The sequence below is a fragment of the Silurus aristotelis genome, assembly GCF_946808225.1.
Source record: "Silurus aristotelis genome assembly, chromosome: 9".
Lineage (NCBI taxonomy): Eukaryota > Metazoa > Chordata > Actinopteri > Siluriformes > Siluridae > Silurus > Silurus aristotelis.
Genome location: NC_139582.1, coordinates 11,708,697 through 11,736,277, shown reverse-complemented (window position 1 = coordinate 11,736,277; position 27,581 = coordinate 11,708,697). Strand labels below are relative to the sequence as shown.

Genomic DNA, 27,581 nt, shown 5'->3' with positions numbered 1-27,581 from the left:
TAATTCATTTAAAAAAGTAACTGACAACGCACCATACGGTAATGGTAACGGAGTTACTTTATTTAAAAAGTTAACACGTTACAGTATTAGTTACTGTCAAAAGTAACTGCGTTACAGTTCAGCAGTGGCGAGCCATGCATTTCACACCTAGGCCGTCATTGGTGTCCAACCTGAGTCAATCCGCCGCTTAATACAGAGCACTACATAAAAAAAAAAAAGTTTTTCTTCTAAGTGTATCTTTGACCAAATTCTCTGTCAGCCATTGTGGAATAAAAAACAGCTATTAAATCCACATGGATATATATGAGCTTGTGCAGTTTGCTACAGATGTGGGTTGCTACTGGAGAGAAATGTGGCGTAAATAAAAGGGAGATAATTAAATAAGTATTCATGGAGAAAAATATATGTATGTATATATGTATAAATAATATATAAAATGTGTGTCAGTGATTTGGATAGAGTTTAGGCCAGAAGAGAAGGCCTTGCTGGCCCTGATGGCCTGCCACATTCAGTAATGATTGTGATTGCTCAAGCAGTAAAGGTTCAGCCTGCATAGATTTGATGACCTATGATGCCTTTGTAGCTGTTTATTATTAAATGTATTACTGAATTTCATGTTTCATGTGTCCCTTGAATTGTTGGAGTTGGAGAACTTTATGGAGAACCCCTATGCGGAATCGACTCCACTGGAATTAGAATCGATGCTTTAATGGGAATCGACTCGTTCCTGTTCGGAGAAGGTGCGTGACAGTGAAATGAAGCAGGTTGTATTGAGGGCTTCAGTCCGTCCCTCTGATCGTCTGCCTGCCTACTGGGTTTTAAAAAGCCACGCTGGAGGAAAATCCGTGCTGAAGCCATGAATCGGAAGCGCTCGGCAGCGGTCGGGAGCAGGAGTTCGGAGGAGCGACCAGGTTCCCCATCAGGACCGTAATGTAAATACCCAGGACAGTGCTGCTTCACCGTGGGGTTTCTCCGTGGTTCAGGTCGTGGCCTGTTTGTTAGGGATCTTCCCCCCCCACACTCTTTTATTCCTCATCTTCATCATCTTCTTTCTCCGTCCCGAATCTCATCACTGTGATGGCTGATGAGCAGCAACAGCAGGGACAGCACCCTCAGCCCGGATCTTCTCTGCTTCCTACAGGACTGCAAGGAACAGAAAGCAGCGCACTCCAACTAAAAATAAAGAACTCGATCTGGTGAGTGCACCTGCTAAGGTCAGTCGGATTTCGAGGATCTGCCATGTGAACTCACGTGAAGTGTGTTTCTGTTTCTGTACCTAATTAACTACCCCGCTAACTAACCAGTAACTAATGAACCAACTAACCAGTAACTAACTAACTTACTAACTTCAGATGTTCTCGTTTCAGTTAAACTTTCTTCATGAGGATTAGGGACTCATGTTGTTGCATTGCTGTGTTCACAAGTCATGCACGACCTCCTAGGCTTTATTTATGAAGGTGTGTGTGTGTGTGTGTGTGTGTGTGTGTGTGTGTGAAGTCAAGTCAAGTCAAGTTTATTTCTATTGCGCTTTTCACAACATTGTCTCAAAGCAGCTTTACAGAATTTAAGAGTTAAGGTAAATGGTGTGTATTTATCCCTGATGAGCAGCCATGGTGACTGTGGCAAGGAAAAACTCCCTTAGATGTTATGAGGTAGAAACCTTGAGAGTAACCAGACTCAAAAGGGAACCCATCCTCATTTGGGTGACATCAAGAGTGTGATTATAGTCTTTAAACAATACAGAACACCGGAGAGTGAGAACTAACATGAGCACTGAAGTGTAAGATTATGAGTCATGATCTTTCTACAGTTTTATACAATCATTTGTGGTTATAAAACTAGGAGCTACTGAGCAACTCAATGTGTGTGTGTGTGTGTGTATGTGTGTGTGTGTGTGTGTGTGTGTGTGTGTGTGTGTGTTAACTTAGACAAGCTGCATGTTTTGGTCTTGACAGAACTGCTTCGTGCTCATGTCATGTTTGTCAGTGCAGGCTCACTAAGTCTCTAGACACCAGATGACGTCAACTCTTATTTGCTTATGCATTGATTCGTCAGGCTCATTTGCATAGCCAAAGACTTAACTTTAAAAGATAAAGATTTTTTTTTTTTTTTTTTTTTTGTATTCGATAAGAATACAGTTATTTTAAAATGTACAGAATGCTTGTTTTTCTGTTTTCCTGTAATCTGATTGAATTGTGTAACACTGTGTTGAAATTGTGCAGTGCCAACCAATATACAGAGATTTTAAAATATATATTTATAACACATTTATAACATGTGAGTGTGCCATTTTTAGAAATATTCATAAATTAAGCAAAAAAAACCAACAATAAAATCATTGTGAACAGCTCCATCCATCCATCTTCTCCCGCTTATCCGAGGCCGGGTCGCGGGGGCAGCAGTCTAAGCAGAGATGCCTAAACTTCCCTCTCCCTAGACACTTCTTCCAGCTCTTCCGGGGGGACACCGAGGCGTTCCCAGGCCAGCCGGGAGACATAGTCTCTCCAGCGTGTCCTAGGTCTTCCCCGGGGTCTCCTCCCAGTGGGACGCACCCAGAACACATTCCCAGGAAGGCGTCCAGGAGGCATCCGGAACAGATGCCCGAGCCACCTCAGCTGACCCCTCTCGATGTGGAGGAGCAGCGGCTCTACTCTGAGCTCCTACCGAGTGACCGAGCTTCTCACCCTATCTCTAAGGGATCGCCCAGCCACCCTGTGTCCGGGATCTTGTCCTTTCGGTCATGACCCAGAGCTCATGACCATAGGTGAGAGTAGGAATGTAGATTGACCGGTAAATCGAGAGTTTCGCCTTGCGGCTCAGCTCTTTCTTCACCACGACAGACCGGTACATCGACCGCATTACTGCAGAAGCTGCACCGATCCGTCTGTCAATCTCCCGTTCCACCCTTCCCTCACTCGTGAACAAAACCCCAAGATACTTAAACTCCTCCACTTGCGGCAGGAACTCTCCACCAACCTGAAGTGGGCAAGCCACCCTTTTCCGACTGAGGACCATGGCCTCGGATTTGGAGGTGCTAATTCTCATCCCAGCCGCTTCACACTCGGCTGCAAACCATCCCAGTGCGTGCTGAAGGTCCTGGTCTGATGAAGCCAACACGACAACATCATCTGCAAAGAGCAGAGACGAAATCGTGTTGTTACCAAACCGGACACCCTCCGGCCCCTGGCTGCGCCTAGAAATTCTGTCCTTAAAAATTATGAACAGAACCGGTGACAAAGGGCAGCCCTGCCGGAGTCCAACACGCACCGGGAACAAGTCTGACTTACTGCTGGCAATGCGAACCAAGCTCCTGCTTCGGTCGTACAGGGACCGGACAGCCCTTAGTAAAGTGCCCCGGACCCCATACTCCCGGAGCACCCTCCACAGGCCGCCGCAAGGCCTGGACGAAAACCACACTGTTCCTCCTGAATCCGAGGTTCTACTATCGACCGTATTCTCTTCTCCAGTACCCTGGCATAGACTTTCCCAGGTAGGCTGAGAAGTGTGATCCCCCTATAGTTGGAACACACCCCCCGGTCCCCCTTCTTAAAAAGAGGGACCACCACCCCGGTCTGCCATTCCAGAGGCACTGTCCCCGACCGCCACGCGATGCTGCAGAGGCGTGTCAGCCAGAGACTTGAGGTACTCAGGGTGGATCTCATCCACCCCCGGTGCCCTGCCACCGAGGAGTTTCTTTACTACCTCGGGGACTTCAGCTTGGGTGATGGACGAGTCCACCTCTGAGCCCTCAGCCTATGCTTCCTCAATGGAAGACGTGACATCCCCAGTTGAGGTCAACAGCTCCCCACCTCCACTGTAAACAGCATTGGTAGGGCACTGCTTCCCTCTCCTGAGGCGCCGGACGGTTTGCCAGAATCTCTTCGAGGCCAGCCGATAGTCCTTCTCCATGGCCTCACCGAACTCCTCCCGGGCCCGAGTTTTTGCCTCCACAACCACCCAGGCTGCAGTTCGCTTGGCCTGCCGGTACCCGTCAGCTGCCTCAGGAGTCCCACAAGCCAACCAGGCCCGATAGGACTCCTTCTTCAGCTTGACGGCATCCCTTACTTCCGGTTTCCACCACCGGGTTCGGAGATTGCCGCCTCGACAGGCACCGGAGACCTTACGGCCACAGCTCCGAGCGGCCGCTTCGACAATGGAGGTGGAGAACATGGTCCACTCGGACTCAATATCTCCGGCTTCCCTCGGGATCCGGTCAAAGCTCCGCCGGAGGTGGCAGTTGAAGATCTCTCTGACAGGAGACTCGGCCAAACGTTCTCAGCAGACCCTGACAGTACGCTTGGGTCTGCCGAGTCTGTCCAGCTTCCTCCCCCGCCATCGGATCCAACTCACCACCAGGTGGTGATCAGTTGACAGCTCCGCCCCTCTCTTTACCCAAGTGTCCAAGACATACGGCCGCAGGTCAGATGAAACGACCACAAAGTCGATCATCGACCTACGGCCTAGGGTGTCCTGGTGCCACGTGCACTGATGGACACCCTTATGCTTGAACATGGTGTTAGTTATAGACAAACTGTAACTAGCACAGAAGTCCAATAACTGAACACCGCTCGGGTTCAGATCAGGGGGGCCGTTCCTCCCAATCAATCCCTCCAGGTGTCACTGTCGCTGCCCATGTGGGCATTGAAGTCTCCCAGTAGAACGACGGAGTCCCCAGTCGGAGCACTGTCCAGCACCCCTTCCAGAGACCCCAAGAAGGCCGGGTACTCTACACTGCCGTTTGGCCCGTAGAAAACTCCAACACATGGCGGCTGAGCTGGGGGGCTATAAGCAAACCCACACCAGCCCGCCGCCTTTCACCATGGGCAACTCCAGAGTGGTGAAGAGTCCATCCTCTCTCGAGGAGTGTGGTTCCAGAGCCCAAGCCGTGCGTAGAGGTGATCCCGACTATCTCTAGTCGGAACCTCTCAACCTCACGCACAATCTCAGGCTCCTTCCCCGCCAGCGAGGTGACATTCCACGTCCCTAGAGCTAGCTTCCGTGTCCAGGGATCGGGTTGTTGAGGCCCCCACCTTCGACTGCTGCCCGATCCTCTCAGCACCGGCCCCTTACGGTCCCTCCTGCAGGTGGTGAGCCCACAGGAAGGCGGCCCCACGTCGCTCCTTCGGGCTGAGCCAGGCCGGACCCCGTGGGGGAAGGCCCGGCCACCAGGCGCTCGCATACGAGCCCCAACCCCGGGCCTGGCTCCAGGGTGGGGCCCCGGCTGCGCCATACCGGGTGACGTCACGGTCCTTGGTCTGTTTTTTCTCATAAGGGTTTTGTGAACAGCTGTGATGAGTAATTGTTAGTTGGGAACAGTAATGAGTCATTGTGAACTTTGGTGATGTGTGTTTGGTCATTGTGAACATTGGTGATGTGTGTTTGGTCATTGGGAACTTTGGTGATGTGTGTTTGGTCATTGGGAACAGTGATGAGTGTTGTACATTGGGAACTTTGGTGATGTGTGTTTGGTCATTGGGAACAGTGATGAGTGTTGTACATTGGGAACTTTGGTGATGTGTGATTGGTCATTGGGAACATTGGTGACGTGTGTTTGGTCATTGGGAACATTGGTGATGTGTGTTTGGTCATTGGGAACTTTGGTGATGTGTGTTTGGTCATTGGGAACATTAGTGACGTGTGTTTGGTCATTGGGAACATTGGTGATGTGTGTTTGGTCATAGGCAACAATGGAGATTGGTCTTTGTTGAAAACAATAGTGATGAGTTTTTGGTTGTTGAAAACAATAGTGATGAGTGATTGGACATAAAGATCAATGATGATGAATTGGTGGCTTTTGCAAAACTTTTCAGGGGGCCACAACCCAGAAAAAAAATCTGTAATTTATACCTAACAGTATATGTGGACACTGACTTACTGATAATTATGGCAGTTGTTTAAAAAGATCAGCAGTTAGATTTTTTCAATGTGCACTTGAATACAGGGATCAGTTTTTCTGCAGCCTCCACCCAGTTCCAGCAGCAGCTTTGATTTTACATGTCGAGGCATGTTTCCAGTCTACAGCTGTGTAGTGCTTTAAGGCCAGCACACACTCTCCATCCTTTAACTCTGTTACATCGAGATTATTTATACATCCTATACTAGTATTCATATACAACATTCACGGACAGTGTAAAAAGAAATTATCTTTATGTTTTGTAGAAAAGTGAAATTGTGGCTCGGCACATAGAATGAAGTGAATATTTGTACTCCCCTTTACGAGAGGAAAAAAGTGAGTGTATTGTGTACTGTGATGTGATTAATGTGGACATCTTTGGACATCTGTGATTCCGGTCTTAATTTTGCGTTTTTGGTATTTATTCCTTATATATAAATATGACGGCATGTTTTGAAAGACTCAACGGTAGTCAAGTGGAATTATTTACCCTGTGCAGTGGTAGTTAAAGGTCAGCTAAAGCCCCAGTGTTAATTGATAGCCCTGTTCCGCATTTGGCATGCTGGCACGTCTGCCCGGGTGGCTGGGAATGAGGGGCCATTTAGCACGTTCTAAACAATCCTGAAGAGCTTGCTAGGAAAGATAAGGCAGCATGCCAGGTCATCTTTACACATTTCTATACACATCTCCACGGGTCTGCACACATCTGTACAACTCTACATATCTTTGCACACCTCTACACATCTCTGCAAACCTCTACATATGTCTGCACCTACACACACCTCTATACTATACACATCTGCACAAGTCACCTCTATACATCTCTCACATCTCTATTCCCCCTCTTTATACCTTTTTACAGCTATACACATTACACCTCTACATATGATTGAACTGCTCTCTTTCTTTTGCATGTTTCTTCAAATTTTATTCTCATTTTTTGTAATTTTTTTGCTATTGCATTTTCTAATATTTTAAATGCTTTTAGTTTTTTCTTGCTTTTTCTGACTGATTCCTTTAATTAAAAAGTTCATTATTTTTTAATAATTGTATTAAAAACAAAGTAGTCAGACTGCTGTATTTAGTTAATTGTAGTTATTGTAAATTTTTCATGCATTTGGTTTAGGGTACAAAATCGTATATCCATCAGAAGAAATGTATGAAGGTTTTTATTTCATGTGTGCTGTGTGTGAGCATTTATTATCATATAGGGAGAAATTAGGCTGAAATAGAAAATTATTATTATTATTATTATTATTATTATTATTATTATTATTATTATTATTATTATTAGGGGTGTAATGGAACATGTATTCATACCAAAATATTCCGGTACAGGGCTACACACGTGTAATTAAAACAAAACATTTTACGTGTGTAACATAGTTAAAATCTAAGTTTCCTAAGGAACGAATAAAGTAGCGGACCGCAAGTTTGTTTGGTATCCGCCTCACACTTTAAGCACATTTCGTTTTAATTATTTTTAAACTTAAAAGACATTCCCAACAATGCCTGGGGTATAAAAAAGAAAGTGTGGCCACTCACTTACCGGAAATAAGATTTGTTTAGCACATCAATATTGCTAGTGTTACCTGCTAACAGGAAGTTGCTAGTTGCTAACACTCAAGATTTTTTATTTGTTACAAACAGTTATATGCAGCATACAACTTGCAGTCAAATGAAAAGTTCTGAAATCTATAGCGCTAGCATTAGCCGCTAGCCACTTCCTCGTTGGCAAACTACCACTAGCGCTATTGATTCTTACGTGTTTTATGTCCAAATTCAAGAATTCCTCTTAAGAGGAGAAAATCCTGACAATTCCACATATTGAGGGAGTGAATGAATGAAGAATGGAAGGAATAGTACATTTGTTGAATTATGCTAAAATAAGTAAAACAGTTAAGTAGCTCATATCTTTAGAAAATTAAATATTAATTGTAATACACACACACACACACACACACACACACACACACACACACATTATTTATATATATATATATATATATATATATATATATATATATATATATATATATATATATATATATATATATATATATACAGTATTGTTCAAAATAATAGCAGTACAATGTGCCTAACCAGAATAATCCAGGTTTTTAGTATATTTTTTATTGCTACGTGGCAAACAAGTTACCAGTAGGTGCAGTAGATTCTTAGAAAACAAACAAGACCCAGCATTCATGATATGCAAAGGCTGTGCAATTGGGCAATTAGTTGAAAGGGGTGTGTTCAAAAAAATAGCAGTGTATGCCGTTGACTGTACAAACTCAAAACTATTTTGAACAAACATTTTTGTTTCTAGGATTTAGCAATCCTGTGAATCACTAAACTAATATTTAGTTGTATGACCACAGTTTTTTAAAACTGCTTCACATCTGTGTGGCATGGAGTCATCCAACTTGTGGCACCTCTCAGCTGTTATTCCACTCCATGATTCTTTAACAACATTCCACAATTCATTTACATTTATTGGTTTTACTTCAGAAACAGCATTTTTAATATCACCCCACAAGTTCTCGATTGGATTAAGGTCCGGGGATTGGGCTGGCCACTCCATAACATTAATTTTGTTGGTTTGGAACCAAGACTTTGCTCGTTTACTAGTGTGTTTGGGGTCATTGTCTTGTTCAAACAACCATTTCAAGGGCATGTCCTCTTCAGCATAAGGCAACATGACCTCTTCAAGTATTTTGACATATGCAAACTGATCCATGATCCCTGGTATGCGATAAATAGGCCCAACACCATAGTAGGAGAAACATGCCAATATCATGATGCTTGCACCACCATGCGTCACTGTCTTCACTGTGTACTGTGGCTTGAATTCAGAGTTTGAGGGTCGTCTCACAAACTGTCTGTGGCCCTTGGACCCAAAAAGAAAAATTTTACTCTCATCAGTCCACAAAATGTTCCTCCATTTCTCTTTAGGCCAGTTGATGTGTTCTTTGGCAAATTTTTCACCTCTTCTGCACATGCCTTTTTTTTAACAGAGGGACTTTGCGGGGGATTCTTGAAAATAGATTAGCTTCACACAGACGTCTTCTAACTGTCACAGTACTTACAGGTAACTCCAGACTGTCTTTCATCATCCTGGAGCTGATCATTGGCTGAGCCTTTGCCATTCTGGTTATTCTTCGCTCCATTTTGATGGTTGTCTTCCGTTTTCTTCCACGTCTCTCTGGTTTTGCTCTCCATTTTAAGGCATTGGAGATCATTTTAGCTGAACAGCCTATAATTTTTTGCACCTCTTTATAGGTTTTCCCCTCTCCAATCAACTTTTTAATCAAAGTACGCTGTTCTTCTGAACAATGTCTTGAACGACCCATTTTCCTCAGGCTTTCAAATGCATGTTCAACAAGTGCTGGCTTCATCCTTAAATAGGGGCCACCTGATTCACACCTGTTTTTTCACAAAATTGATGACCTCAGTGATTGAATGCCACACTGCTATTTTTTTTTTAACACACCCCTTTCAACTAATTGCCCAATTGCACAGCCTTAAGAGCGTGTATATCATGAATGCTGGGTCTTGTTTGTTTTCTGAGAATCTACTGTACCTACTGTTAACTTGTTTACCACGTAGCAATAAAAAATATACTAAAAACCTGGATTATTCTGGTTAGTCACATTGTACTGCTATTATTTTGAACAATACTGTATATATATATATATATATATATATATATATATATATATATATATATATATATATATATATATACATATATATATATATATATATATATATATATATATATATATATATATATATATATATATATATATATATATATATATATATATATACAGTACAGACCAAAAGTTTGGACACACCTTCTCATTCAAAGAGTTTTCTTTATTTTCATGACTATGAAAATTGTAGATTCACACTGAAGGCATCAAAACTATGAATTAACATGTGGAATTATATATGGAATTATATACATAACAAAAAAGTGTGAAACAACTGAAATATGTCATATTCTAGGTTCTTCAAAGTAGCCACCTTTTGCTTTGATTACTGCTTTGCACACTCTGGCATTCTCTTGATGAGCTTCAAGAGGTAGTCACCTGAAATGGTCTTCCAATAGTCTTGAAGGAGTTCCCCGAGAGATGCTTGGCACTTGTTGGCCCTTTTGCCTTCACTCTGTGGTCCAGCTCACCCCTAAACCATCTCGATTGGGTTCAGGTCCGGTGACTGTGGAGGCCAGGTCATCTGGTGCAGCACCCCATCACTCTCCTTCTTGGTCAAATAGCCCTTGATGCCTTCAGTGTGACTCTACCATTTTCATAGTCATGAAAATAAAGAAAACTCTTTGAATGAGAAGGTGTGTCCAAACTTTTGGTCTGTACTGTGTATATATATATATATATATATATATATATATATATATATATATATATATATATATATATATATATATATATATATATATATATATATATATACATATATATATATATATATATATATATATATATATATATATATATATATATATACACACACACACACACACACACACACACACACACACACACACACACACACACCTGTATTACTCAAATGGGGTCTAACAAATGTAAATTATTACATTTTTGTTATTTATATAATTTTATTTAATTTAGTTAAATTTTAATTAAATTGATTACTGAATGTAATCAATATAAAACAATATTTAATCTTAAATTTAAACAATCTAAATGTAATCTAATAATATTATATTATATCTTATATAATATCCTAAAAAAGTTTATTGCATTAATTTTGATTTATTAATTTTTTTTGTAAAAATATAATAAAATATTGTTTAATATATTATTTTAACCATAAGTTTTGTGTACTGTTACACCCCTTATATATACAGTGGGGCAAAAAAGTTTTTATTCAGCCACCAATTGTGCAAGTTCTCCCACTTAAAGAGATGAGAGAGGCCTGTAATTTTCATCATAGGTACACTTCAACTATGAGAGACAAAATGAGAAAAAAATCCCGAAAATCATATTGTCTGATTTTTAAAGAATTTATTTGCAAATTATGGTGGAAAAGAAGTATTTGGTCACCTACAAAAAAGCAAGATTTCTGGCTCTCACATATATATATATATCAGAATTTAAAGAGAATTTAATTGTTGGTTTATATATATATATATATATATATATATATATATATATATATATATATATATATATATATATATATATATAAACAATTAAATTCTCTTTAAATTCTGATTATATACCCTAGATTAAATATGCACAATAAAAGTTATGCAACTTTGATATCAGTATTGATATCATATTTGGTACAGTCATTGATATCACCCCAGCAACATGGAGCGGTAAAGTGTGGTACATTTATTTCCGTGAGTTTCACTACATAAATGACCCAGAACATTGGTTTTCAATGAAAAGTGATATTTGAAAGCAGCTTTTCATAATTCTCTGCAAATAGCGTATGATGGTGTGAAGCAACGAATACAAATGATTGGTTTGAATGATTCCTCAGACCAATCTTATGGCATGTTGGTTTTCCATGCACATTTTTACTTCAGATTGGTTTTAATTTTTGTATTCTCAGAAAAATATCCTGTTATGAACAACATTTAAAAAGCAAAATGAAGCTTGAAAGAAAGTAGAAGAGATTATTGGTTCTGTTGGTTTAATGTTTGACTTAACAAAAGATGTAATGGGATGAAGTGTAATGGGATGTAATGGAATGAAGTTGATATTTTTAATGCCAATTTGTTTACAAACAATATGAATGAGCTGCATAAAGGTTTTTTTTTTTTGCTTTACACACCAGTCCTAGAAGTTGTTATTTGCACTTAAACCACATTGCATGATTAAATAAACTTTAAAAAACACATTAGACTCCTTAGTCTCCACTTGTCTTATGTTACCATAAATCCACATTAAACCATGTGCCATTCCACAACTGTATATAGATTGTATACAAGTTTATACCGGTTCCAGCCTCATCATGTATGACTGCTGGGGTCTTACTGTTTTGCAACTCTTTTTTTTGTTCCAGCATGTGTTCCTGTGATTATATATCGGCCAGGGCTCGATTGGCAGCTGGGAGCATATTTCACATGCCACCAGCTTATTAATAAAGAGGGCTTTAAGTGTTACTTCTGTTACACTTGTGTCATTACTAATATACTTTTTCTGTCTCTTTTTCCCAGCAAATCTATACAGTCGAAGGTGGACAGCATCTTGGTGAGTTTCTATTAATTTCAGATAATTAAACACGATGATAACGTGGAACTAAAAAAGCAAATGAATAAATTAATCAATAAATTTAAACTGGTTAGATCCCCAGTCAGGGAACCAACCCCAGCCACTCTTAGTGCCGGTCCCAAGCCCGGATAAATGGGAAGGGTTGCGTTAGTAAGGGCATCCAGCGTAAAAAACATGCCAAATCGAACGTGCGGCTCCACTGTGGCGACCCCTAATGGGAGAAGCCGAAATAAAGTTTATTGAACAATGGATTCAAGAATAATCATATAGATATATGGTGTGTGTAAGTGTTAAAAGATAGTATTTAAAGGTAAAATTAGGTAGGTAAAGTTAAGCTTTAAATTCTTTGCAAATTGAAATTGTGAAAAAGTGTAAGAACCCAATAATCATTAAGGCATTGTACCACACACAAACATGTAAAATGGACCAAATCTACAGAAGAAAAAGGGAAGAAATACATTAATAAATGGTCTGCTAGGGCTGAAAATGAACACATTTGTCTAAAACAAATGTTTAAAATTACAATTTTACTAAATCTATAAAATAAATGAAATATGACTGAAAACCACCAGATGTTAAAAATCACTGCTTTCTTTATAATTTTGGAAATACACAGGCTATAGTATGCTTCTCCTCAAATCACATAATACAACTTATGAACAAAACAATTGTGTAGGAAAATAAATACAAATCGGAAAAAGACTACTGTGCTTTTATACCCCGAAACATTGTCAGAACGATCCTGTGAATATGTCAGGATCTGTGCTATTACCAGCTCCATCTACATGATTCTTGGTTGTTTTGGCACCTTGGTTAAAAAAAAGCTGTACCAAATTCAGCATCTGTGATTAGTTTAGATGCATTTGATGTGTAGGATTGTAGGTATTTCACTTCACTGTCTGGTAGAGACACTCTGTATGCGATTGTATGTGTATGACATAAAGTGAAATGCTTTTTACAACTGTCCAACTTGTAAACATGAAAGAAATACAATATAAGATAAAAATAAAAGAGTAAAGTCACGTAAAAATAAATAAAATAAGTATAAAAGTATATTAAAACACACACTCTAGCAAAAAAGTATACAGATGTATAAATATATATGAATAAACAGAAGGGATGGATGGACAGGTATGACAGATTAAAGTGAATCAGTGTGATGTAATTGTCATTAAAGTGTTCTAAGATGTAAGTTCAAAGTGAAGTGACGCTGTGCTAGTCCAGTCCAGTTAGAGTTACACTAGTGCAAGTGTGTGTGTGTGTGTGTGTGTGTGTGTGTGTGTGTGTGTGTATGTGTGTGTGTGTGTGTGTGTGTGTGTGTGTGTGTGTGTGTGTGTGTGTGTGTGTGTGTGTGTGTGTGTGTGTTTTTCATCACATCTTTGCTTACCATCTACAAAAATAGGCAGAATGTTTGGCTCCGAGATGTCTGCATCCAGGGGCCATTTTTATTTATTTTTTTTAACCCCCGCTACACCCATATGAGGTCAGCGGGAGATAAATTTAGGCTTTCGCTGTCTATCAGCCCTTTATGTAGAGACAAATAAAAAAACCTGAGATGGAACACCACACTAATTTAAAAAAGATACATTTGGGGCAGCATGCCTTCTTACTCACAGGAGAATTACTTGGCTGCACTGATAGAAGAATAAAGAGCCTTTGGATTGTGTGTATAAAATGTGTGAATAAACTGACATGAGACCCATTTAAAGAGAAACACTCCAGACCATAATGCAGGTTTAAACACATTTCTCCTTCATTATTATTTATTCGTCATTTGTACAGGCAAGATGTAAAAAAAATAAAAAAAAGACATTTGCACACACACACATTCAGTTTATACAGTACTTCCTATTAACTATGCACATGCAAGATGGGTTTATTCCGCATGTGATTGTGTATATTCAATAAAAATGAACATGAAGCTCTGGTGTGGTGAAACGGCCAGCATAGTGCAATGTATGAGGGTGTGTGCAAAGTAGAGCTGCATTATCTAGAGTACTAATATCAAAGGTTTCCCTTATTGCACTTACTGTGTAAAATTCCACGTAGCTCTCCAATGCAGCTCTTCAATGGTGCTCTTCATGTTGCATACCAATAACCTTGATTTTGCAAAATAGCCTATTCTTTATAAGGTCACTGGATTGGTTCGATACGTGCAAGCTTAAACGTTTTTGGTACATAACCAATTTTGTGGGGGAAAAAATCATGAAAACATCGCTGATGTTCTTTTAGGGTAGGCGAGATAATGTTGATCTAGCATCACTAGTGACTTTTTTATAGCTCAAGAGGCTGTTCGTCCATGCCATTTAAATACTACCAATTTGTTTTGATGCCATTTGTGTTTTAATTTTCGGCTGGTTCGTTTTAAGGTGTGTCTCTGACACAACAGATTTTTCTCTCTGATCGAATACTGTATGGGCAGAAAGTGATCATAGTTGATAACACTTTAAGATCGCACATTTATTAATAGCTTAATGGAATTGCATTTGACACAGTAATGTGGCGAGGTGCATGTATTATGACAGGAATATTTTAAAGGAGATGAGTAAATGATCCAAAATAACTTCAGGTTTTGGAACTATGATTATATTTCCTATATTTGATCCGAGTGTTACTATTAGATCTAGAGTGTGTCCACCATAACGAGTGAGCCCTATTACATTCTGATCTCTGCTAATCTAGAACAGACACTATCACTGTTGTCAAAGGGTCTTTAGGATTATTTAAATAAATATAAACATCACAGACATTCAATACTAATCTAAAGAAAGAAAAATGTCATTCCAAATTCACCAAGTAATTTCGGCATTTAAAAAAAAATACTGTTTTAGCAGAATTTAATGGGTAGACTTTTTTTTTTCTGGCTACATTTATCATGTTAGTGTAAAGATCTTCAAACGTTGAATTTATGTCTAGGTCTTTGTTTGACACTTACATTATCGTTATAAATAACTGCGACACCTCTTCCTCTGCCAGTTGGACAGGGCAGATGCCTGTAACAGCAGACAGGGAAGTGAAAGATAACAAAGATAGCAGAAAATGATTGATGTAGTCCAAATATATAGCAGTAACCGAGGCAAGACACTCTCTGCAAATTATTCTTACTGCATTCACAAAATATAAATGCCCTTGAATGCTTTTGAAATGAAACGACATGAAATAATTTTCTGTTTATTCATAATGTGTCCAATCCCTGACCCTGAGACACTTTAAAACCCTTTAATATCAGCATCAATGTCTTCTTTTCATGATTAAGTTACTGAATACTGAACGTTTTTCCAAATAGTGAAGACCTGTGTGTTGATGCTGTTTCGTTCTTTAGACGATCAATAACAGCAAGTCTTTATTGTAGTGATTTGTGGAGTGAGAGTGTGTGTCATGTGCTGGAGAGAAATGCGACGAGAGAGAGAGAGAGAGAGAGAGAGAGAGAGAGAGAGAGAGAGTTTGTGTGCATGTGTTTGTGTGTGTGTGTGTGTGTGTGTGTGTGTGTGTGTGTGTACACGCACTACCTTTTACTCACACAGAATTTCAATCAGCTCTGCTGCACCATGCCATCTTTCAAATTCCCTTTGAAGAGGAGTAAAGTCGGGGGAGAGGACGAAGATGTAGAGACGGCTCTTACATTTTTAATGCCATTACAAACCTCTAAACAGGCGTGTGTGAAAGACAGAGATAAAGAGGGATAACTGTTCATTTCCTTGGGCTGAACTCTCTGCCTGTGTGTGTGTTTGTGTGTGTTTTTATTCCTTGTTTTGGTCCTATTCATATAGGAAGCCGGAAAGATTTTCTTAAGTAGTATGTGCTTTCCATACAAAACAGTGATTTAACAATAATTGGCACGTTCAATATAAATATTTGGGGTAGCGTTCCCTCTTCTACCATCAGAGTCTCTTTCTTTAATATCAAACATGATTTCAGAGACCCGTGAATAACCTTTAAAGATCCTTCACCCTGTGTAAGAAAAATGCACATAATGGGATTAACAGATACAAGCATTTGCATCATCTGCACAGAAAATACAGCAGAAATCTAACTCCATGCCCTCTGGTTATGCCTAGCTATAGACATCTTTGTAAATATATATACACTTTTTTGTGTATTCTGCATGTATAAATAGTGCTTATTTATACATACAGTATATATCCACCACTCTGTATACTTCAGTATTCCTTAAACATTAATCTTCCAAACAGAAATCTGGCATTGTTATATGTTGTGCTGCCTGTTGCCAAGAAGACTATCTGCTAAATTGGAAAACTCACAATACAATGAGCATCAGACTACTGGCTAACATTTTGAAGGATTGATATCCAAAGTACAATCTTTATCCACTATTTATTTTTATAGTGTTTCACAGTTTCTTCCAGATCCTTTAATTGCTTTCATTTTGTGCACACATCTGGTGATTAAGACATTTATTTATGAGTTAATCCCCCTGTGGATGTATGTTGTGGTCATTATCCGGGGCTACGTATCAACCTCACGGCAGAGGCAACCATGTTTTAGATCATAACATCCTGGTGCTTATTGTGTTTGTTTATTATAAATGATAATGATATTCATATTGTAGTGACAAATAGGTTTTTTATTTTATATATATATATATATATATATATATATATATATATATATATATATATATATATATATATATATATAAAGTAAGGTTTATTTTACTCCACCTCTTGCCAGAAACACTAGTAAGGCTGTAAAAAAAAAAAAAAAAAGAAAATACAGCTTTTTACAACTATATATTAAAAGACAATATTACAATATTAAAAAGACACTTAATTAACCAAAAGTTATTTTCAGCATGATGTTAAAAAATGTAAAATATACATTAACTTATATTATATCAAATTTCTTAATTTTCTGTTGTCTGGATTTTGCTTATCTTATTACTCCAGATTTTCAAAATCAAAATTTTGGACTTGTGTTTTTGTTAGATTACATTTGCTATAAATAGATAAATAAAGAGACATATATTAAAATATAAGCATTTTACTGTAGATATTAGATATTGTTATACTGTAAATATTTAATGTACATATCAAAAAGGGACAAAAATGATCACATTCTCCTTTTCACTCTCTCTTCATTCTATGTCCTTTTGCAGCAAGATGTGGAGAGGTTTACAGACATTGAGAAACTTTACCTCTACCTCAAGCTGCCCTCAGGCCCCAGCAGCTGTGGCAGTGACAAAATGTGAGTGTTTTCACAAAAGTACAGTTACACATTGTGACAATGTTAAATACATTTTACTGTTTGATCAACACTCAGGTGGTTCTTATATTAATATATTAACATGCAACTCATGATGCAGGTGTGTGCTGAATGACATGATGTCTGTTAGAACCACAACAAAAAAAAAAGTAAAACAGCGATGATGTTGTTTCTCCAGCAGTGAACAAAGCTGTGTTTCTTCGAGCCGGATGCAGCAGATGCATGCGTTCAGCTGGATTCGGAATCACCTGGAAGAGCATGCAGATACCTCGCTTCCCAAACAGGAAGTCTTCGATGAATACAAGTGAGGAATTATCACAAAACAAATGATTTAAATAAATATCATTAATAAATGAATAACAGGTTATAAGGAGGAGATATTTTAATATATAAAAGATTCCTAACATTTCTCTATATTGATGTTTTTATATACGTCATGGTTCTGGTAAACCATGAGAGACAATGTTACGATAAAGAATGTAATGGCTCATTCAATTATTCAAGATGTTTTGTTAAACATCAAAAAGTTTGTTTAGTCAGGTTTTATTTCTATATATTTTTTCAAACTACGTACATATATTTTTCAGGAGCTATTGTGACAATCTGGGCTATCACGCTCTCAGTGCTGCCGACTTTGGAAAAATCATGAAGAATGTTTTTCCCAACATGAAGGCGCGCCGGCTCGGCATGAGGGGCAAATCCAAATATCCTTCTCTGAAACTGTTTGTTACCATCCTTTTGAACTGTCAGACATCTGTTGTTGTAGTTCATGCACTTCCTAAATATAGATGAGGAAAATTGAATAAAGCGTCAACGTGCTGCTGTCAGACAGAGTGGCAGTAGGAATGTTTCTGACCTTCAGGAAGCGTTCTCTACTGCGGCTCCTCTTTCACATATGACACTCTTGGGCATTTCACAGATTATTTATATATTCTTCCTTAAAAACCCCAAACAGCTTTAGACCCTGAATTATCAATGCATGTTTTTTTAAATCCTTTGAACAATAATGATCAGATACGTGTGCGATAACATCAGGTTTAAAAGTGCATACACGAATAGAGACTATTTATAATTCCTCAGTGGTGCTGTTCCAAAATAATTCTAGTTTGTTGATGACGGTTGCCAGAGAAACGGATATCTAATACATGTAGCTTCCCCCCTTAACCCCCTTTACGAAATCAAACCCATCTTCATACCAACACAGAACATTTTGAACTTTTCTTTCTGTAAAGAGCTTACACATTTCCATTTTTTCATTCTGCGTTTCTATTTCCGAGTACTGCATGGAGCTACGGAGTAATAAAGTTACATATTGCGTAATACAAAAACAGAAGCAAGTGTGACAAGAGTCTCCAGAGAAACTGTGACGGGTTTTCATGATGCTCTGAAATACAGGGCAATTCATTTATTTACCTTTCCTGCACACTAATAAGGTTTTTAAAAAGCAAGTAGTTGTCACACCAAATATTGACTCTGGGTATTAGTTTTTACTGTTCTTTATAATGGACTCTTATATGGTGCAATTTTTAATTTGTTCGTTTTTTAACTTTGCTTCTAGGCGTTTCTTTACATTTTGTACATTACTAATATATATGTAAGAATTGTCCTGTAAATTTCCAAGCCTTGATGTTGTCAGCCAGTAGAAGACTTGAAAGCAGACACACAGGATCTCTTGTGTCTGTATAGATAATCCTAACTGATGTACACATTTAAAAAAAATAAACACCATCCTGACCAATAAATTATAGACAATCATGTTACCAGTTAGGTTTAGCACAGAGGTTTGTCTCGTCTTAATTACAATGAGGTATACAAAGTTTGCATTCAGTGAGCAATTTTTTTTTTATTTTGGAGTATTCCAATGGTGTGCTCTTTAAAGCTAACTTTATATAACCTTTTTTTTGTTGTCACATGCATATCATGCAGTGAAAATGTGCAGAAACTGAGAAAATATTTCACATTTTTTGCCTTAACACCTGCTCACATACTGCTATAGTGGCCTGAGGAAAAAGCCATTCATTCACATGCCGTCTCTTCCAAATCTGGATGTACACAAAACAGGAGATGGGGTGAGAGTGTTTGTGCATTGATATAAAAAAAAAATAAATAAATAAAAAAAAAGTATAAAGCCCTTAATTTAATCTTTAAAATTGTATCTTAATTATTTAGCAGTGTAATATTAAGAGTTTAGATTAGAATATATTCATCTTGGTAAGTACACGAGTATAGGTACTAGTACTAGTAGTTAACTGCCGAGTAAGCAGATAAAGGCAATGTATGTAAAATATATCAAGGAATATACACAATGAGATTAAGTGCAAAAATATAAATTTGGTAATCAACATTTTCTACATTTCTGATTCATTCTATTCAGTTCATGTCTATGTTCACTTCATTGTATGTCTGTCTTTCTTTTTTTCATGTGGCAGTGTGAGGGGTTTGAACCTACTGGGCAGAACTCCAGCGGGGAGGATGAGGTTCGCTCTGCAGCCTGTGATCTGGTGTGTGAGTGGGCTCAGAAAGTGCTGAGTCGGCAGTTTGTTAGTGTGGAGGACCTGGCACGCTTCCTGCTGAACAGCCACTACATCAGCACCAAGTCTGTTGCTGCTCTCACTGTAATGACAGGATCTCCTTTAGGTATGGAGCACTTGTCTAAGACTAAGATTTACCTCTATACAATACTTCCCTCTGTTGGTGTGAAACACAATATCGGTATATAGGGTTGTATGTTTTTCCCTAATTATTTCATAGCCAATATGCTGATATTTTAAATTTACCACTTAAAATGAATCCAATGAACACCAAACACTAATAAATATTATTATTATAACTATAATATTATTAGTTTTTATTGTCACAGATCATCACATATTTCAATTAATTCAAATATGTACCATTTTATTCATTTATTAGAACCATTTTGTTTCATAACCCATGTCAGCTGTGAACTTGCCACCAAAAAAACCCAAACCAGGTGCCAAAAGTTTTTTTTTAAGGGTAAAAGAAGGGGGTTAAAGTTAACAATAGGAATACAATTATAACATATATAACAAAGACGGTGCAGTGTTGCAGTGAATTGCTGGTCTCAGTTCCTAAAATGAACAGAAATTATACACAAATGTTGAAATGTTGAATTTCTCTCTACACATGTTTAAATACTGGAAAGGGAAAATTAAAATGAACCAGGATCCTAGTCTTTCAAAGATAATCGATTTTACTGCTTCCAAAAAATTCTATGAAATAACAAATTGATTATTTTACAGTTTTCCAAAATAAAACCAAAAAAACCAAGGGATATTTCTGTACACCTTGCAGGCAAGGTATCTTTGTGTAAATAAAATTAAAATTACCTTTTTTACGCTTGCTACTTAACTTCTATTATGAGGTCAAGCTGTCTGATGTGATTCATTGCTCATTTTATTTAGCATTGCAAATGTGAAAACATTTTAAAACTGCTTTGTGATCACGTACATTGTACAGATTTCCTCGTTTTGGAGAACCGCCTGTCCAGCACACTTGTTTTAACAATCTGCTAATTAACAGTCCTTTATACGTTGAAGTGGTTGAATTATAGCAGGGAAAATATCTTCAATTGCAAGACATGGGGTTCCCCAACAGGGACAGAGGGTTTTGTAACCATTGTGTGTTAATTGTGAATTCCAACATGATTCCAACATGAGCTTATCTTGATGTCCGTAGGGGCCCCAATGTCTGCTCAGTCGTCTGCATTCATGCCCACAGCTGATGCACACTCATTCCAGCCTCAGGTGAAAACACTGACATCCCCTTCTATCGATGCCAAGCAGCAGCTCCAGAGAAAGATCCAGAAAAAGCAGCAGGAACAGAAACTTCACTCCCCGCTTCCTCCTGAAGCTCAGGGAAGAAGGGCAGAAAGGGTCACTACTCCATGTGCAAGCACAGGAATCCCATGTGGAAGCCCTGCCTTACTTTCACCGCAGCCCACCATCGGCATTGTGGTAACCACAGTTCCTAGCCCAGTTACGGTAACTACAAGTTGCATAGCCAACTGCATAGACATACAATTTATTCACATTATTGATCTAATGTTCATTCTGCTTTGTTGTATAGGTTCAAGGAAGTAGACAGCTAATGTCTCCCAGCCCTGTTCCGGTGGCAACAGCGGAAAGCAAGGTGCTCCCTGTCAATTTTCAGGTGGTTACCCAATCTGTGCAGCCAGTGAACCGTTGTCCAAAGACCCCTCAGAATGTCACTGCAAGTCCTGTTGGTGATCGTCCAACTCGCCATCGCTACCCCCAAATACTGCCTAAACCAGTGACAACTAGCGCAATCACGCTACGTTCACCTTCTGCACTTCTTATCACTAAAAGCTCCATTAAAACTGTTGTACCAACACCTAAGGACAGTTCCATGAACCTTGTGAAAATGACTGCCATATCTCTGGGGCCCAGCAACAGCACCACCAGCACTACTGCCACCACAGCTAGGCCTGCCTCTGCTGGAATCACCAGCCATAGTGATGACCTACAACCTCTTACACGTGTCCATAGTGGCTCCATAGCCGCAATGCCATTGACACTATCAAAGCCAGGACAAACAACCACAACACCAGCAGTCAACATCAAGATGGATGTTGTTGATGCTGCAGTGCACTGCAGTGCTAGAGAAGCACAGGGTGGGACAACTGCTGGGGGTACTCAAGTAGAAGGAGTACTTAAACCCAGAGCTGCAAGTGTGCCTACACCTCTAGCTAAAATGTCTGCAGAATTGGACAGGCAATCAGGGAACAAAGTTAATGGTCTTATGCTCCCTAATAGGAACAATTTGGTGGCTGCCAGCAATAACAATCCAATTAACAGCACCATATATAAAGACCTAGGCGGTCAAAGAACCAGCAGTGTTTCAACAACAAGTAGTAGCACATACATGACACCACCCAAGGATGCACCACACAAGGAGATGCCGTCTCCCAGCCCTCGCAAGAGACAAGGATTATATCCAGATCCAAGTCTGACACCTGTCAAAAAAATATATATTTCGGAGGGAAATGAAGATGCACAATTGTCTATGAATATTGCAGAAAAGAATGTTTCCAGGTCAGAGAGTCCTGTTGAACCAGAAAGTGAACTTTCTTCAGCTGCTGGAAAGGTTATGGTGAAGCATACCTCCAGTGATACTACCCATATTCCTGCATTTTCTGATAGTCCAATTGGAAATACTGGCTTCAAGACTGTTGGCAGTTCCCAAAGCATCTTGCAGGGACAATGGGAAGGGTCCTTGGCTAATGTAAAAAATACCACTATGGGTACCACAGCTGTGAGTGGCCCTTGCCAAGATTGTCAAGTAAGGAATACAAGCTTTCAGACCTTTAACAGACCACGAAGCATTTCCCAAGGACAGTGGCAAGGGTCTTCAACTAACATGAACAGCAAGCCAATAGCTTCTCGCACTGTTAGCGCCCCAGGTCAGGCATTGCTACAAAACAAAAATACTCAATTCATGCAGTCTAGCTCCTCTGCAGTATGTGATCTGAATGCTGTGCTTTGGAATAATGATCAGCATAATGTCAATCAGCAACAAATTTATTCACAGCAGGGCGCTGTAAAAAACAAGCACCACATGTCCAGTGCTGTTATGGAGCCTCTTGTGATATCTCAACCTACTGCCACAGGCCAATTGATACAGATGACTTCTGATATGGTGCGACATGTCTCATCTCAGCCCCATATGGGTTACTTCCCATTTAATGATGATGATATGACTCAGGACAGTATTGTAGAAGAACTAGTTCAGATGGAAGAACAGATGAAAATGCACAGTTCCATGCAGAGCTTTGACAACTGTGTGGATATGGCAATGCCAAGTCAACAGCCTGCAATGCAGAACATGATATCCAGTCATCGGGCCACCCCTTCTTGCTACAATTTGGCCAACACTAGCAGGACACCTATCCACACCCCCACCCAAGGCACAGAGATGATAGGAGTGGGGCAGGGTTTGACCCGTGAGAGCCCCTGTTCACATTTTGCACCTACCACCCCTGTGGACAGTGCTCTGGGAAGCAGCTGCCAAACCCCAATTGGAACACCACATTCAAACTGCAGTAGTGGTGTTCCACCCAGTCCTGTTGAGTGTAGGAACCCATTTGCCTTCACTCCTATCAACTCCAGCATCACAAGTTACCATGATGGAAGCACTATTTCATCCAGTCCAGTCAAGCCGATGCAAAGACCAATGGCCACCCACCCAGATAAAGCGAAGTTGGACTGGATGAATAATAACTACAATAGCAGTAGTAGCAATTCTAGCAATGGAATTAGTATTCTGCCAAACTACCAGAATCTGGTGGATAACCAGTTCAGGAAACCTCACGCTTTTGCCATTCCTGGCCAGGCATATCCATCACCAGTCAGGCACCATGACATACACATAAGTCGCTTGACACCTATTTCACCAGTCCAGCAGCAGGTGGCTAGCATGGCAAACCTTAACAAACAGGAGGGATTTGCTGTTCCAGCCCCTCTTGATAACAAAACCAGTACTTCCTCTGCGTCATTCCGCTGCCGCAGTGTCAGCCCAGCAGTCAGGCAGCGAAACCTAAGTGGAACCCCAAATCCCAATGTCCGCCGTTATGTGGTCTCTCCTTTCAATTCACCAGTGACACCGGAAGTGCTGAATATCTTTGCTAACAGTCAAGCAAATACTAGTGTTAGCAGCATGGCGCAGAGGAGTCAGTCAGTGCCACTTACTGTGATGATGCAGACAGAAGTGATGCCTATGCAAGCCAGTGGACAGACAAACAACCCTAAAAACATTACGAATGTCCTGCTCAACAAGATGGATAGTGATGGAGATAATGTCGTACGTGGACTTGGCATGAACAATATGCCATCCAGTTACACTGCTCGTATGAACCTCTCACAAATTCTGGAAGCATCCACCGTTCCTGGTTTTCCTTCCAGTGCCATTAACCCGGCTGGCTCCTCGGCTTACAAATACACAAATCCTGCTTATCTCATGAAGAACAATGGAGGGGAGCAAATAAGCTTCTCAAGGGAGACTCAAGAGCAGTCAGTCTTAGAAGAGAACAAGCAGCTGTTTGAAGACCAGCAAAATCAGGTCTTGATGGTTCCACCACAGCATGGCCTCCAGCAACATCAGCACCAGCAGTCTTTCCTTTTCAGTACTACTGATAAAGACTTGTTAGATGAAGACTTAAACACTGTCTCACAGCTTTCAGGCCAGGGAACCAAACTTGGCGCTGGGGGTTCAGAGTTTCCGAGTGATATGCAACTGAACTCTGAACTCTCCAGTAGTATGAATGATTTAAACTCTTTAGATGCAAACCTTCTTTTTGATCCAGCATCAAGTCAGCAGCAAGTACAGTATGAAGAACAGACACTGGAAGAACTAAAGAATGACCCAATTTTTCAACAGATTTGCAGCGACACTGTGAATTCTGCTAGTTTTGATTGGTTGGAGAGCAAGGACCAGGCAACAGTGGAAATGTTGGGTTAAATAGTAGTTTGCATTGTTTTAATAGCTAATGTTTTTATTTATCTATAAGTGTTTCAGTTTACACAAAGCAGTGTTGCAGTGAATTGCTGGTCTCAGTTCCTGAAATGAACAGAAATTATCCACACATGCTGTCTTTTTCCTAAGTTCTTATGTGCACCTTTTGATCAAATTAAGGTGTTGAATTTCTCTCTACACATGTTTAAATACTGGAAAGGGAAAATTTAAATGAACCAGGATTCTAGTCTTCGAAAGATAATCAATTTTACTGCTTCCAAAAAATTCTATTAAATAACAAATTGATTATTTTACAGTTTTCCAAAATAAAACAAAAACAAAAAACCCAAGGGATATTTCTGCACACCTTGCAGGCAAGGTATCTTTGTGTAAATAAAATTAAAATAACTTTTTTTTTAACGCTTGCTACTTAACAAACTTCTATTAAGAGGTCAAGCTGTCTGATGTACTGTGATTCAATTGCTCATTTTATTTAGCATTGCAAATGTGAAATAGGTGCTTCCAGGTACATAAATGAATTACAATATAGTAATAAAAAAATATAGTAATGAAAAAATAAATGTATCATAAAAGGTAGGAATATAACATATAAGATGATTATGCCTGTTGTCTTTTATTAAATGTAACTATATTGTGAAACTTACATATAAATATTTAACAGTGGGAATTGGCATTTAAACAAAATACAGTGCGTAGTTTTAACGATTTAAAGTCCAAAAATAATGGCCTTATAATAATAATTGCCATTCTGATCATTGTAATTTCATTATTTATTTGAATTCATGCATGTTACATTAATTTTATATCTCAGGGTTCCCTAAGTTCTAGCTGAGAGATTCAATTCAATAAATGATGCATTTAACCAGTGGGGTTTTATTAACAATCATTAAGATGCTTAAATGTTGTTCATTTTTAAGGCATGAAAGAAAAAGAAAAATTTAATGTTCTTAAAGTTTTAATCCGGACTTTTAACACTGGAGCATGTGGAACATGACTGTTGGTCATTTTATTATGTGCAGTCACACAATAAATGTTTTTATTTTTTTTTTTTTTGTAAAACCCTTATACTTATAACAAGTTTTTCGAGGTCCTCTCGAGTAGCAAATCCAGTCTAGATCCAGTTTGGATAAAATGCAAAATTAAGTCTCAAATAAAGTTAAAGAATTTAAAATGTTTTTATTTTGGATGTGATCAGTCTAGAAATTGTATTACCTATGCATTTTAAATCAGTTGATTTCTTACTTTTTTTTTACAATTGAATACATAAACTTTACATTTTTTGTAAACTTCTTTACATCTTCAATGTTTTGCAAAAGAAAAAAAAAACATTTATATCAAGTGGATTGATTTGTCATTATAAGAAGTGCAATGTTTGCTGAATATTTTTTAATGTTACCAATTTGTGACTTTTGGTTTAGTTACTATGTTTGCACTCTTACAGAAATAAGATTTAATGATTACCACTGTGTCAAGCTGTGAACCCTGGAATTTGAGCATAATCATAGATAACAAAATTACTGGGCTCAAATAATGCCAATGCTTATATACACTCTGGAGAAGATTGTGTAGAATTGGTATATAGCATGCAGCTAATTTTCTTGTGCCTGATGTAAAAATACAGTATAATTTTTTTTGCTCACCATATTACATCTCAGCCTTACTGCCCCTCCAAACCAAAGAAAAGATCTGGAAATTAAGGGGATTTTTTAATTTGGAGATTTTATACCTTTTAATCATAATTTAAAAAATTTAAACATTAGTTTTGCTGCGTTTTTATAGGCACTCGATTGTTTTTGTAATTTGTAACATGAACTCTGCCATGCACTGAAACTTATTAAAAGAATGTGTAAAGAACACACTACTTATATATTAACTAGTATAAAAAATTTGCAGTGCAGAAGACTGTTAAAGTAATCCAATAATTTTAAGCGTGTTTGTATATATCAAACTTGTATGTGAAGAATTACAGGCACTGTTTAATGTTATATGTAGATGTGGTTATCGTTGTGGTCGTCGTAGTTATTATACTTGTATTTATCAGAAGCCAGCAATTATGCAGCGTGCCAGAGGATTTAATCTTCATGTACAAAAGTTTATTGCATGTTTCTATGTAGTTTTTTTGTTTGTTTATACTATGTATATTTAGAACAATGAGAAAACACAGTGTATGATTAAAGGTGTTATGTCAGGATACATATCTTTCTGTCACGGACAAGGATATGAATCTGGAAATCCAACATCTTAAATTGGTCCAAGCTTTAGAGGTACATTATTATATTGCACTAATTTGTTTCTTCGAAACGATAAAAAAAAAAGACCCCAAAAGTTTATTCTAAGTGCTTTTAAACCCCAAGATTAAAATAACAAAAAATGTGATTTGAACAATAACTAAATATCACCCCGATGTGTAATAAAACACAGGGCAATTTCTTTTCTTACTATTTTCTGTAACTTTTTAAAAGACTCAGTGAGTTTATGATTTCTGTCTCTATTCTCTCTTTTCTTTCGGCTTCTCCCGTTAGGGGTCGCCACAGCGGATCCTCCGCACGTTTGATTTGGCATATGTTTTACGCTGGATGCCCTTCCTAACGCAACCCTCCCCAATTTATCCGGGCTTGGGACCGGCACTGAGAGTGGCTGGGGATGGTTCCCTGACCGGGAATCGAACCCGGGTCGATTTCTGTCTC

At 38.8% G+C, this 27,581-nt stretch overlaps 1 protein-coding gene across 8 annotated transcripts; it reads left to right on the top strand.

Annotated features, from left to right (window-relative positions):
• Positions 1-86: 86 nt before the first annotated feature.
• rfx7a (regulatory factor X7a) lies at positions 87-25,831 on the top strand. 8 transcript variants are annotated; one of them, XM_083550822.1, is made up of 9 exons: positions 87-1,196; positions 12,105-12,138; positions 17,276-17,364; positions 17,561-17,686; positions 17,970-18,086; positions 19,367-19,451; positions 19,812-20,019; positions 21,082-21,359; positions 21,472-25,831. In XM_083550822.1, the coding sequence occupies exons 1-9, from the start codon at positions 1,078-1,080 to the stop codon at positions 24,877-24,879; spliced, it is 4,464 nt and encodes a 1,487-aa protein (XP_083406948.1). In that variant the 5' UTR covers positions 87-1,077; the 3' UTR covers positions 24,880-25,831. The 8 variants fall into 8 exon arrangements, with proteins under 8 accessions (XP_083406948.1, XP_083406946.1, XP_083406944.1 ...); XM_083550820.1 differs by having other exon boundaries at positions 21,082-21,380; XM_083550818.1 differs by having other exon boundaries at positions 88-1,196; positions 17,564-17,686; positions 21,082-21,386.
• The last annotated feature ends 1,750 nt before the right edge of the window (positions 25,832-27,581 follow it).